This window comes from Pithys albifrons, chromosome 22, assembly GCF_047495875.1.
Source record: "Pithys albifrons albifrons isolate INPA30051 chromosome 22, PitAlb_v1, whole genome shotgun sequence".
Lineage (NCBI taxonomy): Eukaryota > Metazoa > Chordata > Aves > Passeriformes > Thamnophilidae > Pithys > Pithys albifrons.
The window spans coordinates 5,603,017-5,621,152 of record NC_092479.1 but is presented as its reverse complement, the minus strand read 5'-3'; the positions used below and the strand labels follow the sequence as shown (position 1 = coordinate 5,621,152).

Below are 18,136 nucleotides of genomic sequence, written 5' to 3'. Positions count from 1 at the left end.
AGAGTTTGGGCTGCCATTTGTGTTTATCAGCTCTTTTCCTGTAATAAAACTTTCATCAACACAAAATGTATAGCCTGGAAGGACCATCACAGAGGTGACATTTTATCTTGTCACAGTCAGAGAAGGTGCATTAAGACCTTCAGAAGTTTGGCAGAATTGTACAGGGGCACTGTTTTATTTATGGAATGAGTGAAATGTCAGAGAATTAACAGTCTAGAGACAGGAACCTATTGAACAAAGGCATCACTGCTGGCAGCAAAGCCAGGGTGGGAATGTGAATCTGAGTCTTTCCTTGGTGGGGAACAAAAAAAATTTGGGGGCTACTTGAAATGGAAGTGACAGTGTTTAATGTTAGTCTGAATTGTGACAGGGCCTGTGTATTTGTGCACAAATGGAGGTCTGAGAGCAGCAGATAAAAGCATAACTTGCTAAAACTTTGCTTCTCAACAGGAGTGGTGATTGCAATACACAAATGGTCTAGGGGATAATGTCTGCAGGGTTTGCAAGCATCCCACTGCTTTGGGGAAAATTTCTTCTAGTGGCATCACTGAAAACCCCACAAATAATTGATATTTTGGTGTCAAGGCTGGAGAGAACTTCAGTGTCTGAGGTGACATTAATGCAGTACTGCAGGTCTCCCCCTCCACATGCATGTTTGTGCAAGAGGTTCACGTCCAAATCAGAGGGTTTAGGTTGTACAAGCCAATGTGTGTTGACATTCTTCTGGTATTTTTGGGAGAAACTGGGGAGAGGACAGGAGAGTATCTCCCTTGTCTCAGACTGTGTTGGGCCACCAGAAACTGTCTCCAGGCAGTACAATACCACAGATCTCACAACCCTTCACTGAGGAGCATGCCAGGATATGACTGCAGATCTCTGGAGGTTTTTGTATGCCATGTGACTTAATATCCCAGCAGAATCTTTGGACACAAATTATGAGCCTAAAAGGGAAAGGCAGAGCAAGGAAACATACAAAGCAACTAGAAATTTCTTGAAAAGCAATAACCACACTTGCTCATGGTGACAGTTGGGGTGTAGTGGTGCTGTATCTTTATCTTCCATGTTCACAAATGTGTTGGTGAACACAGAAATGCATTTTTAGGCTGGTTATGGGAAGGTTACAGCAATGAAAAGCACAAAACTGTATTATTTACAGTACTGTTTGTTTGCAGGTTTCACCAATTACATGAGGAGCCCATCAGGGGACATATTCAACCCTGAGCACTACCATGTGAATCAGGACATGAGCTACCCACTGAGTCACTACTTCATTACCTCCTCACACAACACCTACCTCATGGGAGATCAGCTGATGTCCCAGTCCCGGGTGGACATGTATGCCTGGGTGCTACAGTCTGGCTGTCGCTGTGTGGAAGGTAAAGGGCAAAAGGAATCATCAGTAGGCTCTGTAGTTTTGTGTCTCCTGTGTAAAGGAAGACTCCTGACTTCTGCAGAAGACATGGTAATTGTGTAGAGAAAAAGCCCAGGAGAATGGTGTCTTCCCTTCATAAAGAACAGCAAAATAATATTGGGATATAATGGATGAATTTTCTCGAGCATGGAAATAAGGCAGAGATTTGAGGAGTAGTGTCCTGTCACAGTACTCCTCAGCACTGGTTAAATGGAGTGTTTTTTGCTTGGGGCTTTCTCAAACAATGGGATCAGTTATCTGGTCACCGTAGTAGGTCAAGGCCTGGGAGTTCCTTCCAAGGAAGGATGTTCAGCACAGTGAGGAGGGAGATGCAAATGGAGGGTGGGGGTGAACCTGGGCCCTGCTTTGGCTGGTGGCTGAAGGGACTTGGAGGGTCTCAGTCTTCACAGATGGTGCCCTCAGATATTCCCTGTCTGATGGGTGGTGTTGTTTCTGTCCCTACAGTTGACTGCTGGGATGGGCCAGATGGTGAACCAATTGTCCACCACGGATACACTTTGACTTCCAAAATTCTCTTCAAAGATGTGATTGAAACTATCAACAAATATGCCTTTATCAAGAATGAGTATGTATCCAGTCTGCCAACTTCTGGGTGTCAGGGCTGTGACTGGGAGTGTTCTCTGGCATCCTTGTACAGGCAGTGAGTGGAGATCTAACCTGATCCTACACAGGACAGAATTCCTGTCAGAAAATCAACCATTCAGTTTGAAATGAGCAGTGGGGTATCAGTCCCATGCCCACAGTGATTTACCTCCCCCGTGGGTGTTGGTGGTGGTGCCAGTCACAGGAATGCCCAGGCAGCAATAAATCCTGATCCTGTTATGCTGTAAAAGCTGTATTTGCAGCTGAGGATGGTTTTGTCTCTGCCAGGTACCCTGTTATCCTGTCAATTGAGAACCACTGCAGTATTGTCCAGCAGAAGAAGATGGCTCAGTATCTTATAGAAATTCTGGGAGACAAGCTGGATCTGTCTTCTGTGCACAATGATGACTCCACAAAGCTCCCTTCACCAGCAAGCCTGAAAGGAAAGATCCTGGTCAAGGTAAACACCTGCTCCATAGTCCTGCCCCTCTTCCTGTTTGTGGGGATGGTGGTTTCTGCCTGGCTATCACTTACACCCTGACTTCAATCATTTTGCAAAAAGCAGTCTTTGAGAACCTGGTACTGAAGGTTCTCAACAAATGTCTTCTCAATCAGTAAGAAAACCTGGTTGCACACTTTGAATAATTCTTAATTTATTTGAAAGGTGGGATAGCAAGAGCTACATGCAAACCTGCCTGTGTGATGGTTTTATTTTCTAGGGCAAGAAACTTCCAGCCAATATCAGTGATGATGCAGAGGAAGGAGAAGTTTCTGACGAGGACAGTGCTGATGAGATTGATGATGACTGTAAACTAATGAATGGAGATGTAAGTTACATTGAATGTAAATGTATGTCAAGGTTTCTCATCCCAGTGAGAAGAAACCTTGTATGAGTTCTCTGGAATGTGGATGTGGTCTAACCTTTGGGATTCATCACAAGTGTTTTGGGTTCTAAACCTTCATGAGGATGGAGTTGACAAAAGTGCCTGTGAGACAGCTCTGGTTCTGGTGGTTCTGGTTCAAGTTTGGAATTTTAAACAGTAACATTTCATGATTCTTTATGTCATCACAGTGTCCTTCCCCTCAAATGCAAAAAAAGAAACGAGAGTATTCTATTTATATCAAATTGTGGTCATTGTTACTGAGCATCCCTTTGCTGAATCCTGAACTTGGTTATTTTTACTGTAAAAAGGGAGAGTATTTTAATCTCTGCTTGCTTCAATCTGAAAATCCCTTATTTCTTCATACTTTTTAAAAAGGGGTTTTTTTGTCACTTTAATCTTCTGGCAAGAGCCATTGCACCTTACAGAAACAACATAAATGCACAGCAAAACCATTTAATAACATAAACCAGATTGCCTTGGAGAGAGAATTGCATCCTCAGTCCTCTCTCCCTCAAGCTGTTGCCTCATTTTGTATTATGGATTTGATCCTTTTCATCTAAAAGAGAAACTTCTCCTTCACTTCTTTGTGAATAAGACTACGAAAGGAGAAAAATAATGTCTTTAGGTTTTTTGAAGTTATTATATTTTAGCATATCACTTTTCAATAATTTACAGCATTGTCTTTGTTACTAACAGTTCACTTTGCTACAAGGTTTACTGATGCTTTAAATGTGAGATTTGCTACACCTGGTTTGTTTCCCAAACCAAATTCTGAAGAGCTCAGGAAATCAGAGCTTGTTTTGTGACAAATGTAACTGGGAATTCTTACAGCCTACTGAGAAAACACAATCTGTCACCCCTTGGAAGACCTGAGGTTGTGAGTGAAAAAGAAAACTCTGGATTTCTCTTTTTATTTCTCCCACTTCCTCACATGGGCCATGGTGTAACCAGAAGGAGGGAACAGCAGTTCTCTTGAATTTTGCCCTAAAACTGCTGGAATAAGGATTCTAAAGTGACTCTCACTCCATCCAGTAGATCTTCCACCCATTGTAGCTGCAGAGTCAGCCTTGCCATGGCATGTGGGTGCTGCCCATCAGCCCCAAGGCTGAGGAAATACCACCTACTCAGTCCCCTCATGGATCCATTGCTATTAAATGTCCATGAAAAATGGCTTATTGAGCAGCACAATGGACCAGAGCAGATGTTTTGCTGCCAGATGTCAGTGCAGTTCACTGTGGGGATCCTCTCAGCAATAGTTGTTGCTGTGTTAGCACATGCTTGGCTTGTAACAGACATTACATCTGAATAGCTCTGCTAAGGGTCAGTCTTGCTTTAATTAGAACTGTTCTAATTACTTCTTTTAATGACCTTTTTCATCACTACCTGGTTTAATGATTCTCTTCTGCCTGTAGGCATCTGCTAATAGGAAAAGAGTGGAGAATATAGCAAAGAAAAAACTTGACTCACTAATAAAAGAATCCAAAATCCGTGACTGTGAAGATCCAAACAATTTTACAGTTTCCACTCTCCCATCATCAGGAAAGGCTGGGCTGAAATCTGATAGTAAGAAGGTGAGACTGTTTTATTGTACTTGTGTTTTATTAGTTTAATGAATCCATCATATATTATTGATTTCAGCTTCATAGCTGAATTCCTGCAGTTAATGATGATGCCAGGTGAACATCACTGTCAGATACACAAACTTTTTTTCTTACTCACACAGCAATTGGAGCATGAAATGTACACGTGAAAGGGCTTTTCAACAGAAAGTCTTCGATTTTCCATTATAAAAAGTGCATATGAAAGTGGAGCTTTTTTCCCTTGGCTGTCTATGTTCTCTGCATTTACATTTGTATTTTAATTTTATATTAATGCTAATTTATAAAAATGTACTCAGTCTATAGAGTATACTTCATGAATTTGAGGCATTTTCATTTTAGGCTTCTTAATAAGCTACAAAAAGCTTAAGAAGATTGTTCCATGCAGATGAAAAGCAATGGAGATCTGCCAATAATAAGCAGGTGTAATAACCAGGGATTAAACCTAAACTAGGGATAAGAAAACTAAAAATCAGCTTCCCAAAACATTCTGTGGCATGAGGTTTGTGGGTACTTTAAGCCTAATGATTTACAGGATGTATTAGAGAGGTTTTTTCTAAGAGCCACTACAAGGCCAGAACTTGAAGAGTCTTTTAGCACAGGTGTTACTCAGAAAGGTCTGTGTTAAAACCTCATCAGGTCTCTGCTGGTGCTCAGGTGCTCTGTCTGCAGCACTCACTTTGATCTGCTCTATTCTTCTTCCTGTGGTTGCTTCAGAGCAAGCTCGAGGATGATGTGGAGTCTGGGGAAGATTTCAGCACCAACAAGAGGCACAGCCGGTCCCTGATGGGCAGCTTTTCCAAACGCAAGGTGAGCTCTGCCCCAAACCCTGATTTCTTGGAGAGGCTTTTGCTTGGCACACAGTGGAGAGGGATCTCATACCTGCATTGTCTGCAGCAGCTGCCTCAGGCTGCTCATGAGCACACAGGCTGGGGAACTGCTCAGCACTTAACACACAGTTCCAATTTACATGAAGGTTTGAAAGCATCCAGGATCTAACCGAAAACCACAAAAATTTATTTGGATCTAACTGAAAAAACCACAAAAATTCATTTGCACCTTTAATCTGAGGATTTTTGCTTCCCCTATTACAAAGCTCAGACCTTGGACTGAGTTTCCCCATGTGCTGCAGTGCCAAGTGTTACAAAAGCTGTCATTTTGCATTTTCTGTAAGTAACACACTCATTGGCATAACAAAGCAGAAATGTATCCAGCTGCTCCAAAGCTGATCACACAGCTGTGATATTATGGTTTTATTTCCTTCTGGCACAGAAAAAAGGAAGCAAATTGAAAAAGGCATCAAGTCTGGAAGAGGGTGAAGACGACTCGGATCCTCAAGGGAATTTAGCCAGGAGCTCTGTACATTGCAGCAGGTTTGTTAACAAGAGATTGGACAATTTTGTTTCTAAATAAGATAAATTACATAATTGCACCCACTAAATAGGTTTGCTTCAGGTCAAGATGCGAATTTGTTGAAGGCTGCAGGCATCTGGTGTATGGGTAGAGAAGAACCTGGTGTTTGGGTAGACATCAGAAAAATCTCGTGGTGCAGCTCAGAATAATCAGCAAAGCACAGTGGACCTTTTATGCATTTTGAGCTCTTAGCAGCTCATATATTTTTTTACCCTGATTTATTTTTCAGTAGGAAACACAATATTTATCCTTTAATTAATGGGAAATTAATTAGTCTTATCTTTCTAGGGTAAACCGACAGAAGAAAACAATGAAGCTGTCCAGGGCCCTGTCTGACCTGGTGAAGTACACGAAGTCTGTTGGCATCCATGATGTTGAAAGTGAAAGTAGGTCAAACTAAAAGTCTGCTGGAAGTAATTGCTATATAAAGAAATTGAAACCTTCAAGATCTTACGTATCTTCTTATTAGAAGAAGATTTCCTAATGAAGGTTCAGGTCATTCTTGGTATTCAGCTTCATTTTCCCAACCATAACTGCTCCAATAAGCACAGTGTTTTGCTGTAATGTCAGGAAAGCACAGCTCCCTCTGAGTGGCACATACTCAAATGATGCCTGATAGTTAAAAAGGAACTAGAGCTATGTAGTTTTGAAAGCTTTATCTAGATAATATATAAATAAATAAGGAGATTACCTCTAATCTCCTCCTCTCTTCCCTGTAGTCTCTTCCAGCTGGCAGGTTTCATCTTTCAGTGAAACCAAAGCCCACCAGATCCTGCAGCAGAAGCCAGCCCAGTACCTGCGCTTCAACCAGCACCAGCTGTCGCGCATCTACCCGTCCTCCTACCGTGTGGACTCCAGCAACTACAACCCCCAGCCCTTCTGGAATGCTGGCTGCCAGCTGGGTGAGCAGGAGCAAACTGGGCCACTTCTGTTCTGTTTTGGGAGGGATATTTTAGTAGGACACTCTGAGTTCTCTGCTCATCCATCTTTGCTGGCCAGTGAGTTCTCCCTGTTGCTGTCTCTGTTGTTACCTGGATTACCTCAAACGTGTCCTACATGGAAGTAAGTTATGTGATAAATGGAAATAAATGAATTTATCTAATGCAAGAGGACCTCAGAGTTCAGCTCTTTTTGAGAGCTTCTCTCCCTGAAGATGTGATATATGTTATATAAGAGAATTCTTTCTCATAAGACATTTGAGTTTTTGCATCTGAGAAGCCAAATCTGAATCTGACTTTCTTTTTTTATATAGTTGCACTGAATTACCAGTCAGAGGGGAGAATGCTGCAACTGAACAGGGCCAAATTCAGTGCCAATGGGAATTGTGGCTATGTCCTCAAACCAAACTGCATGTGTCAAGGTAAGGAGAACAAGCAAAATCAGGGGATCACTTACTGCATGGGAATATTGGGTGGATCCTTGTTATAGTTTGTTTAAAAGCAAACAAGCCTGTAACTGAAGTCATGTTGCACTTATTTAACATTATGTGACTTTCCATTATTACAGGTGTCTTTAATCCAAATTCTGAGGACCCACTGCCTGGTCAATTGAAGAAACAGTTGGTTCTAAGAATTATCAGTGGTCAACAGCTCCCCAAACCACGTGATTCCATGCTGGGAGACAGAGGAGAGGTACTGGACAGTTGGTGAATGTTCTTGTGTGTTGCAGAAGGTTCATGTCTATGGGCTAAGGGTGAGGGTTCCACGTTCTGCATTTTTCTGTCAGGAGTAAATTGGGTCATTACCATCCTAGATCTTTAAGTGTTTTTCTTCACTTCTAAGCACCACAGCAATGGTTTGATGTTTTTCCTCTAGTTGTCAACACAGTGCCTCCAGAAGGTAAAACATGAGAGATCTTATCAACATAATAAACAAATACATCTGGCTCAGGACTAGTAATTACTAAGATATTAAAATACAATACCCACATTGTAAAATGTGTTTGAATTTCATCTTTGTCACTCTATTCAATATTTGTTGCTTTCTGTTTTTCAGATCATAGATCCCTTTGTTGAAGTAGAAGTTATAGGCTTACCTGTTGATTGCTTCAAAGAACAAACCAGAGTAGTTGATGACAATGGTAAGATTATCTGGGGTTTAGATTTTTTTAATGGCTGAAAAATCCTTTCAGGCAAGTTTTGCTCATAAGGATATGAGGAGATAGGATTTGATGCCCATTATGGCAAAGCACTGAAAATTTGATTTTAGCTCTTTTTATGTTAATTAGACTTGGATCTTGAATTGTTTGATGGAGTTGGTAAAATATGCTGAAGGTGTTGGTGTAAAATAAGTGATGTCTTCTCTCTGGGATAAGAAAACTAAAAATCAGCTTCCCAAAACATTCCGTGGCATGAGGTTTGTGAGAGAAGGGTGTTTTGAGCTTGCTGTGGGCAAAAGTAAGTCAGATTGTCCAAACCCCTGCTGAAAACGGGGCCAAACTGAGATAAGATCCAACTCTGTTCCTTGCAAACTCTCGTGCTGTTGCGTCTCCTGCTGAAGCGAGTGGGAGCACTGGGATTTTCCAAGAACAAAGATCAATCCATTGGGGGAACTAGAATGGTATTGCAGTTTAGTCATTCCTTACTAGGCAGCTTGCTTTCTTCTTGCTTCTTGTGAACGAAGTCCCTAAAGGCTGCCTCCTTCATCCCAAGGCTTTAACCCCATGTGGGAGGAGACTCTGGTGTTCACAGTGCACATGCCAGAGATCGCTCTGATCCGGTTCCTGGTGTGGGACCACGACCCCATCGGGCGGGATTTCATCGGGCAGAGGACAATAGCCTTCAGCAGTATGATGCCAGGTAAGAGGCACGGGGCAGTCCCACACCTGGGACTTTGATTCTGGGCTAAATAAACATCAAGGTGTGTGCAGTGTCTGCTGTAGAGGTTTCCAGCTAGAAAAAAAGACTGGGGTTTGGACCCTGAGTTCTCTGCCTTGGTCCACTACTGACTTATATGGGGTTGAAGACTAAATCAATTAACTCCAGAATTTTGGGACTAGATTTTCAAAAGGAGGATGGCTAAATAATGGGCTTGGGAGGCTACCATACAGAATCCATTCCCTGATACTGCTTTTTCCTCCATTTCTTCACACCAGTTTTTGAAAACCACTAGAGTTTTGATTAGTCTTATGACTATTAGTAACAGTTTGCTACAGAAATAGTTACCTATTCTAATGATTCTAATGATCATTTTCTGACAGTTTCTCATTTCTGTTTCCAGTTCAGTCTTCTTTCATGTTACAGCTTCCATGTATACTTTTCTTTCAAAGTAAAGAAATAAGTTTGTGTTTAAGATATAAAGCAAACATCCAGTCTCAATAAACTGACCTTGAGTGAAATGTTTGCACTCTTAAAAATGGACTGTAGCTCCTCAGGAAAGAATGTGGTAATGTTTAAATCATGGATTGACAGCAGCAATAACAGAACCTGGGTAAAACAGAGCATGACTTTTTTTTACAAAATCAAAGGGACAAGAAGAAATGGCAGTGAAGTTTGTAGGTGGTGTGACTCGGGTACCTCAGTGTGGCAAGGGGATGCACAGCCTGGATGCTTTTTGTGAGGGGGGGCTGGGGAAAACCTTCTTGATTTCTTTTGCTGTTTACAAAAGGGAAGTCTCCAGATGCTCCCCCTGTCCCCTGTTCCCCCTCTGTGCCAGTTCTGCTCACTCTGTTTCAGGTTACAGACATGTGTACCTGGAAGGTATAGAAGAGGCTTCTATCTTTGTCCATGTGGCCATTAATGACATCTGTGGTAAGGTGAGTGCCTTGGGGGATATGTGACACACCTTGTGCTCATAAAGGAGCTCACAGGGGTTTGAATCACACAAGGGCAGCACAGTGGGTGAAGCTCCAAACCAACATGTTTGTTGACTTAGAGAAAAATTCATCTCTGTGCTTGTCATAGTAGCCTGAGACCTTTCTGAATATCCACGGAGATAAAGGCAATCATAGGGAAGGTTATAAAAGAGGTTCCTGCAGTGCCTTTTTGGGGAAGCCACAGGGGAAGGTTATTTCCTTGCAGCACACACACATTTAATGATTGTGTCTAGCCCTGTGAGTGCAGGTTGCTGAACCAGAGGTTGCACACCTGAACCCTCAGTGCTTGGTGCCTGCTAAGCTTGTGCTATAAAGGCTCTGCCTGATGCTTTTGCTTTTTAAATTTAATTGAATTCATCACAGTTATTTGCTTGGAGGTTTTTTTCCATAACAACATTTAAAATGTAGAGGAAAAATGATCCTTGCAATAGTTGTTGGGCATATCTACACTCTTGTCTGTTATTAAGAGTGTGTTTGCTTCACATGTAGGAAAAAATACAACTCTCAGTGTACCTTATCTAAATTCCCGTGAAAGTAAAGCCCTAATTCAAACTCCTCCTAGGCCAGCTAAAAACGAGACAGCTCCTGTCCTGGTAGAGCCAGGCATGTAGTGCCTTCTGTGGTACCAATGTCAGTGACATTCAGGCAGCAAAGCATCTCCCAGGGCCTGGAGCTGCTGATGCCGCGGGTCCCGCAGGGGCGCTCTGAGCTCTCCGTGGTACCCACTGCAGTATCGGCACCGCGACTGCAGGAGGAGGCATCCAACAGCCTGCGAGTTCCGAGCTCCTCCTCGGGACGAGAATTAGAGCAATTCTCAAAAAGGAAAACAGCTTTTTAAGCTGCTAAATTTCAATCTCCCGTTGGTTAACTGCAGCTTGCAAGTCACTGCTCCTGACAGCAGCGTTTGACGCAAGGGACAATGTTCAGAGTCTTCGTGAATATTTTAAGTGTTTTCAAATCTTCTTTGGCAGTATTGCAAGGCATTCTCTGTCCTTTTATCCTTACTTTACTGAGCCTTTCAAAAATATTTGGTCTTACTGGCATCTTCATAAGCAACTGGCTGGTGATAGCTATAACTTGCAGTGGGGCAACCTGCCCATTTTAACTTTAGCAGCTCTTTTGAGGGCATTGGATTTTCTTGGTAATGTTTGAACAACTAAAATGCCTTTGAGTACCACAGTGTCTCCTCCCTGTCCTTATCCATTACCCTCCAATCTACTGTACTGGTTTGGTTTTTTGGCTGCTTTATTCCCTTTACATGTTCTAATAGACATCTCTTGGTGCTTCTCATTATCACTGCAGCTTCTCTGGGTTGGCTGGTGTTAGGAAGCTGGTGCTGGGCACTGACATATTTAAAATATAGGGATTTGAAGGGAAAGCTTGTGTATGGTTGTAGTTTTTAAATGATTTTCAGTTAACAAAAACTACTGAAAATATGGAACAAATACTATGCAGCCCTTTCTAGTTTGGTCTCTCTCAATCATTTTCTGCTTTGATTTTCAGTTAACAGAGTTCTGTCAAAACTGGAATTATTTCTCTGCTTCCCCTCTCTTAATGATGGGCAGAAAAATCAGCCCAGTTATCAGCCTGGTTTCACCCATCCTTTATTAATCCAGAGACTTTAATGCAAGCATTAACCTTTTGGGGCTTTTTTATAAATGGGGGTATTCTACCTGTTCAGTAACTTGATATTACTAAAACAATCTTAGATTTTTTTTCACCTTCACTTGTGTTTAACTGAAGTCTCTTCCAGATTGTTCTGTTTCCTGGAGAGGATTTTCTCTGTGTCTCTTTTGTGGTCTGTTCATGTATTGCAGAATTTTTGTGGTTTTCTAGATGTGCCTATCTCTGAGATCCTCCCTCACCATTTTTTTGCCTTTGCTCTGTCTGTTTGTGATTTCAGTGGGCTTCTCTATGTCAAAAAAAGTCTACTTTTAGAAGCAGAGCATTTTTAGACGCCTTGAAGGTACCCCCTCCTGTCCGGGGAGGTGCAGTGACACCACCACACACCTGCATGCCTCCAATTGGTAGCTTCATTAGCATCGATGTTCCTTATTAGCATTTTCAAGCTCTCCAACCCATGGAACATGAATTGTGACATTTGACTTGGTCAGTTCTGTTGGGTCATTGACAGCCAGAGAGCCCTCCCAGTGTGAAGCAGATCCAGGATAAAAGTCCTTCCATACCCTCCCTCTCACTTGGGGAGTCTCTCCCTCTCCTGCCTCTTGTCTTGAGTGCAGTAATTCAAACCCTTCCTTTCCAGTGGAAAAGAACATTAACAGTGAATCTTTTGCTCAATTGTGGGAAAGCCTCTTGTGCTGTTTTTCAAGTCTCCTTTAGAGAATGAAATAGCCCTGTTGAAGCTGGGCTGGAAGCTGAAAGCACAGTGTCCTGGATCTCCCTCAAAACTGCTCTCTTTTTTCCCCCTTCTTTTAAAACTTTTTTTCCCCCTAAGTTAACCAAATTTGCCTTTGGGTTCTTGAATCACTCCATTGATTCAAGCAGTAGTGTCCAGCTTAACAAAGCTGCACCAAATGAGCCAGGATGGCACCCGGGGCCCTGCACTGCGTGTCACTCATTCCATCACTGCTTTCCTTTTCTTTTTGGTGGATATTATTTGTGTGTGTGTTTGTATGACAGTTTTTTCTGGGGTTTGCAAATATTTATATTGTCTGATTTTTATAGCAACAAATTCATGTACTTGCCAACTTCTCTCCCAGTAATCCAAGCAGACTGTTCCATAGCCTGACTCTTACAGAAGGTTTTCTAATATTCAAATTGCAATTGCTTTGCCTTGTATGGGAGAAGTCAATCCCTGCCTTTGTTATCTTATCCCAAAGGCCATTTTAGGTCTCTTTTTAATCATGTCCTACTCACACGAGATTGGCATGTGGTAACTAAACTTCAGTCAATTATAAAAGTAATATTGTGAATGCTTTCAGTGGGCTGAGTGTCAGCCAAATAAACCTCGATCCCACATGGCAGGTGGGGCAGGGCAGGGAGGGATAAAAGCAGCTTTTAGCCTGGGCTCACTGCACAGCACAGCCAATATCTGTCCATTAAGTGCCGCAGAGCAAAATTGGAAATGCAGGAGCAGAATTGGAAATGCAGGAGCATGCACTCAAATATTTATTTGGGAGTGGAAGACCATTGTCATTTAAATGAGACATTTCTGTGCCATTGTTTGGCACTGCAGAAATGCAACCTCACATGACATCACAGGGCAAAAATTGAGCTGACAGCAAGTGCCAACAGGCCTGACTGCTGGTCAGGTTCTGTCACGGGGTTCTTGCAGTGCATGTCAATCTCAGGCTGAGGGACCCTGCTTTTACCCATTCTTTGTGCTACAGCTACTGAAGAGAGTCTGATCTAACTGGGAAACAATGAGAACAAAGGAGGAGTAGATTAGAAGGGAAATACCTTTCTCTGCTCTGAGTGATTTAAGTGTATCAGGCTCTACCTGCAGAGCAAACTACCAGGGTACCAGGCATTGGCCTGTTGCTTTAAAAGTTGGCAAGTGCACCTGGAATGTTTACAGGAATGCTGACACTGTTTCACTGACTGTAAATCACTTGTATGATGGTGGGAGATATATGATGGTGGATATGTATGTTTAGTGCTTAAATAAGTGCTGAAGAATATGAAGAACTGTATTATCACTAACTTCCCTTGTTTATGGTGTGTTTCCTCAGTGATGAAAACATACACGAGTGTCTTTGGATAAGTGTTGTATGGTAGGAAATTACCATAGAAATTGAAACATTCTTTCCCTCCCTATAGTTAACTGATATTCCTGATAGTGCTCAATTCAATTGAAGTGTAAATATCCTTTGGACTGAAAAAATATTCTATATTATGGCCAGTGTTTATTTTCCAGCAGTTCCTAGAGAATGCATTTACGGCTTGTAATTCAAATACATATGCTTGGGGTGAAACTGAGAAACTCTTCAGCTTTCAGAGTGAGATCCATGTAGACAGAAGTAATTCTTTTTTTATTGCTTTGTCTTTTCAATATCTCTAATGTTTATGTAGATGTAGATAAGTAGCTGCATGCTACTAAGAGAATGATGGCAAATACAGAGATGTGTGGTTGGAAAACACTATCTAAAAACAGAGCTGGCAAAAAAAAGATGTGATATTTTGCAAAGCTGCTTTAGTGATTTGTTTTTTTCATTTTTAGTCCCTGTCCTATTCCTGGTTTAGCTCTCATGCTGATGACAGGAATATGGCAGGAGACTCTGTGTGGATGATCATTTGTTCACAAGTTCTGGTGCCCAAAGGCAGAGACTTGCATTTTCTATGAAGGACTTTTTATATTTGTGTCTCTGTATTTATCTTCCAGGCCAAACAAGCTCTAGGTCTAAAAGGGCTGTTTCTCAGAAATCCAAAGCAGGCCTCTCTGGACAGTCATGCTGCTGGGCAGCTCCATCGCAAACCTTCCTTTAGCAGCCACCTCCTGAGACGGACAGCCAGTGCCCCCACCAAGAGCCAGAAGAAGAACAAGAAGGGCTTTCCTGAGATTGCTTTTGACACAAAGGACAACAGCAGCGAAGGGGCCGGGGAGGACGGGGACGTGGATGCCGCGTCCCAGCCTCGCTTTGTGCAAGAGCCAGAAAGTGCTTCTCCATCCCCAGCTCCCCGCGACGGTGCCGGCGGGGAGGCACCTGGCAAGGGGCTCAAAGGTAAGGCCCAGGGCTCCGGGAAGGGCCAGAGCCAGAGCTGTGCCCGGGCAGGGGCTGCTCTCAGCGAGCCCCTGCCACGGGCAAACAGGGTGAGGCTGCAGGAGCGCCCGGGCGAGAAGCAGAGCGTGTTCGCGCGCTGCGCCATCAACAGCTCGGGCAGGATCGGCGTGGCCACCAACTGCATGAGGTGCATGATCGGCTCCAGGGACAGCCCAGACCCCGAGGGGCCGTGGAGCGAGCGCCCTGCCAGGCCTGCTGGCCACCAGTGTGGCGCTGCCGCTGCAGAGGAGAGGGTAGAGCTCAGGACCTGGGTTGTCAGAGCCCAGCCCAGGCCCCAGGCAGACCTGCAGCCCTGCAGCAGCACCAGTGACCTGGCCAGGAGCACCCAGCCTTTGGTGACCCCAGGGAGGAGAAGTGCTGACTCTAAATGTCACGGAGGAAAGGCTCATTCCCGGCAGCGCTGGCAGTGCCAGTCAGGTGGCAAGTATGGAAGCACTGTCAACTTGGTTGCAGCCAGCAATGGCTCTATATCCTCCAACTCCAGCAGTCTAGAAAGCCTTGGAAGCCCAGAATTCCCCAAGCACTGGTCTGAACCTTCTCGAAGGCAAGTGGGCACCCTACAGAGGGAAATGAATGCCTTGTTCGTTCAAAAGTTGGAGGAAATTCGAAGTAAATCCCCTATATTCTTTACTGGTAAGACCAGATTTTCTTCACCCTTCCCCACTGTAGATCACATCGTTGTCTCAGCTTCTGCGTAGCGTCTTTACTTAGAGGCTCCTCTATGTTAGTTTGCTGTCAAGAGCTCTCTTTTTTTTTTCCTTAATTTTGGCAATGACAAAAAAAAAAACCTTCATAAATATTTTTGTTTTATTTTTTGTAGACATGTCTGGTCTAGATTAGTCCTTTCCATGCCTACTTAACCATCTGCAGTAGTAACACTGTCAGTAGTCCATCAGTGTTTGGGTTGTCTGTTGAGAGGTTTTTGTTTCCTTGGTTTTCTTAGTGAATGTGGTATGATACTAAGTAAATTTTAAGATCCAAACCAGAGCATTGAGTGAGATTGAATATGGGAAACCCATATCAACAAACCGTATTTCCATTATCAGCCTTGTGTTTCACTGAGGGATAACCACATCAAGAGCGAGGTCTAACGTGCCCTCTGCTACCAAGGAACCAGTTCCTTCCTCAAAGAGCTTGCAAAAGTACTGCCATGAATTCAGGGATCACTGGATGGAATTCTCTGCTCTGGGTTATTCAGAGATCCCATTTGATAAACACAGCAGCCCAGTCTGATCCTAAATGTGTAAATTCCTAGCATAAAACCATTTGTAGATTCACTTAATGTTCCATAGATGCTCTGCCTGTGACCCGAGGGCACAGCTGCACAGCACAAAGCAGCAGAGTGTGATCTGATGTTCCCTGACATCAGCCAGGCTGGGTCACTCTTGGCATTTCCAATTGCAAAGCAAAATGTGTCCAGTTAGGGCAAAGTTGCTAAAGCTGCCAAAGCTGCCCCATTTTATAGTTGTTTCAAGGCAGAAATAGGTCTGAGGTCACTGGGACTATGAACTGTATGTTTGTAAAGATGGAAAATAGGAACAGAGGCAATCAGAGTATCATTTTTAATAAGGAAGATGGCACTTTTTTGTCCTGGTTTGGCAGGAAGGGGAGAGAAGGGAAAAGCTTTTGACAAGAGTTTTCTGTTTCACTGAATTGTAAAGAGGAAATAAAAGAAGTACAGCTTTTGGCTATGGCTCCAAGAGCTTCTCTTCAAACCCCTCCCTCTTGTCCTTAATTGTCCGAGGAATTTGGACTCTGATGGTTACATTTTCAGGAACGGAAAGTGACTTTGGTGCTTCCTGAGATGTAATTCTACTTTTAGTGACAGCTTCTGACTGCCCACCTGGCGTGGGCTTCTTTGAAAGCCTCATCCAGAAATGTTAGGTATTTTATTTGTCTGATCTATTTAATCCAGTTGGGTGTTTACAATTTTTCTTCTATTTTTATGCCTTTTTTTTTCTCTTTTTAAAATGTATTTTTCCATTATCTGCTTTGAGCCTTTAGGAAAATACCAGGACAGTGGCAGGGGAGATGTTTGCCGCTTCCCTGACTTGCAATTAATCCAAAGCAGCAAAACTCCTTCTATGCCTAAATTATTGGCATCAGGCTTTTCACAAGCTCTGAGTAGTGTGACATATGAAACCATTTCCCATTATCAGTGCCAGCTCCCCCAGGTCACTAAACAAATATTGTGATATGCTTGAAATTTGATTAAATCCATCTGACTTCCCAAGCATGGAATCAGAGAACCCTTCAAATGGTGAAATGGTGCCTTGGCCTGGATGCTGCTGGTGCAGTGACATCCCCTCTGTTTGCACAAACAGCTCCTTTCCCATCCTGCAAGGCCGTGCCTTGGGCCAGGAAACCCAGGAAACAGCCCTGGGAGCAGGACTGCACTTGGGAATTAACTTTGTGCTGATGGGAAGTGCCCCGAGGACAGGGTAGGAAAGTGTAGCCTCTACTTGTCCCTTTATGGCAACAGCATCACATTTTCCAGTGTTTGCCTTCCAAGTGTGCCTCAACCTCTGCTGAGGGCCAAGCCTGGGTGGGGAAAAGGAGTTTCCTTAGTCTGTGTTCAGCTCTGGACTCTTCCTCACACTCCTCCAGATACTGAGAATCTGGGAATGTTGGGAATGTTGGATTTTACTTAAGGGCACATGTTGGTTCCTTCTTCCCTTCTGGCACTCCCAGCTAAAGCAGTCCAGGCACAGAGCAGCTGTTCCATCCCTAACCTCCCTGCCGCTGCACTGGACTGGAAATCCTGGTGCTGAAGGAAAGGCCTGGTATTTCCTGGACACTTTTTGGCAGTGCAGGTGATTTTTTTCCCCATAGCATTAGGAGAGTGCTTTGGAGAAGAGGAAAGGTTCCTGTGAGCAACCTGCTCTAGTGGAAGGTGTTCCTGCCTGTGTCGGGGTGTGGCTTGAAATTAAGTGGATTTTAAATCCCTTCCAACTCAAGCCATTCTGTGATTTCATGATTCCATTCCCCAGTCCAGTGGAGTACATTTCTTCAACAATAACAAAAATTGCTGTTTATTCTTCTATGGCAAAATAATGGACTTAATACCATCCATTTATGGATTCCATTGAGTGCTCTGGTTGGTCAGAAATTCTTAGGATCCTACAAATGTGTGAATATTCCTATATGTTTCCTTTCCCTCCCTCTGTACTAATTTATCCTGTTATCTGCACCTGCCTTCCCTACATTAACTGGATTTTTCCTCTGTTCTGTCCCATTATTCTACATGCATACTCTCTCTCTGTAGTTAAGAACTGAAAGGACAAGCAAGTCAAAGGTAACTGTCTGCTGAGTGTCCCTGATCCGAGCCCCTTGTTGCCTGTACTGCTGGTTTCTGTTTGTTCCTGCCCTGTAGTTACCTGCCCCTGTATTTTTAGGTTGTTGTCTGGCTCAGTGGTGCTTTGTTAGCTCTGGAATGCATGTCTGCACTGTGGTTTGGAGATGGGGGAAACAGTGTTTTTGGCATGATCGTTTTGGCTCTTAGGGTACAGGCTATAAATATTGCAGGTGGATGGAGCATTTTCTCCAGCTATTTGGGGGCTGCAGTGATTCTTCAGGTTTGTACTGTCAGCCTGGTGTTCATGAACCATCTGTCTGTAGAGTCCTTTGAAAAAGAAGTTACCAGAGTGTTTTTGGGAGAACAAAGTCTGTTTG

General features: G+C 43.3%; 1 protein-coding gene across 4 annotated transcripts in view; it reads left to right on the top strand.

Annotated features, from left to right (window-relative positions):
* The window catches only part of PLCH2 (phospholipase C eta 2), a 71,942-nt gene that overhangs the window by 50,217 nt on the left and 3,589 nt on the right, over positions 1 to 18,136 (top strand). For 2 of the 4 annotated variants that reach the window (XM_071575624.1, XM_071575625.1), the window contains exons 8-22: positions 1,173 to 1,376; positions 1,877 to 1,997; positions 2,303 to 2,474; positions 2,734 to 2,841; positions 4,311 to 4,469; positions 5,214 to 5,306; positions 5,769 to 5,869; positions 6,198 to 6,295; positions 6,629 to 6,811; positions 7,162 to 7,269; positions 7,416 to 7,540; positions 7,904 to 7,988; positions 8,560 to 8,706; positions 9,583 to 9,662; positions 14,065 to 15,097. In XM_071575624.1, coding sequence (XP_071431725.1) covers positions 1,173 to 1,376; positions 1,877 to 1,997; positions 2,303 to 2,474; positions 2,734 to 2,841; positions 4,311 to 4,469; positions 5,214 to 5,306; positions 5,769 to 5,869; positions 6,198 to 6,295; positions 6,629 to 6,811; positions 7,162 to 7,269; positions 7,416 to 7,540; positions 7,904 to 7,988; positions 8,560 to 8,706; positions 9,583 to 9,662; positions 14,065 to 15,097 — 2,817 coding nt within the window. The remainder of the gene's footprint in view (positions 1 to 1,172; positions 1,377 to 1,876; positions 1,998 to 2,302; positions 2,475 to 2,733; positions 2,842 to 4,310; positions 4,470 to 5,213; positions 5,307 to 5,768; positions 5,870 to 6,197; positions 6,296 to 6,628; positions 6,812 to 7,161; positions 7,270 to 7,415; positions 7,541 to 7,903; positions 7,989 to 8,559; positions 8,707 to 9,582; positions 9,663 to 14,064; positions 15,098 to 18,136) is intronic. The other 2 variants (XM_071575627.1, XM_071575626.1) reach the window with 1 other exon arrangement.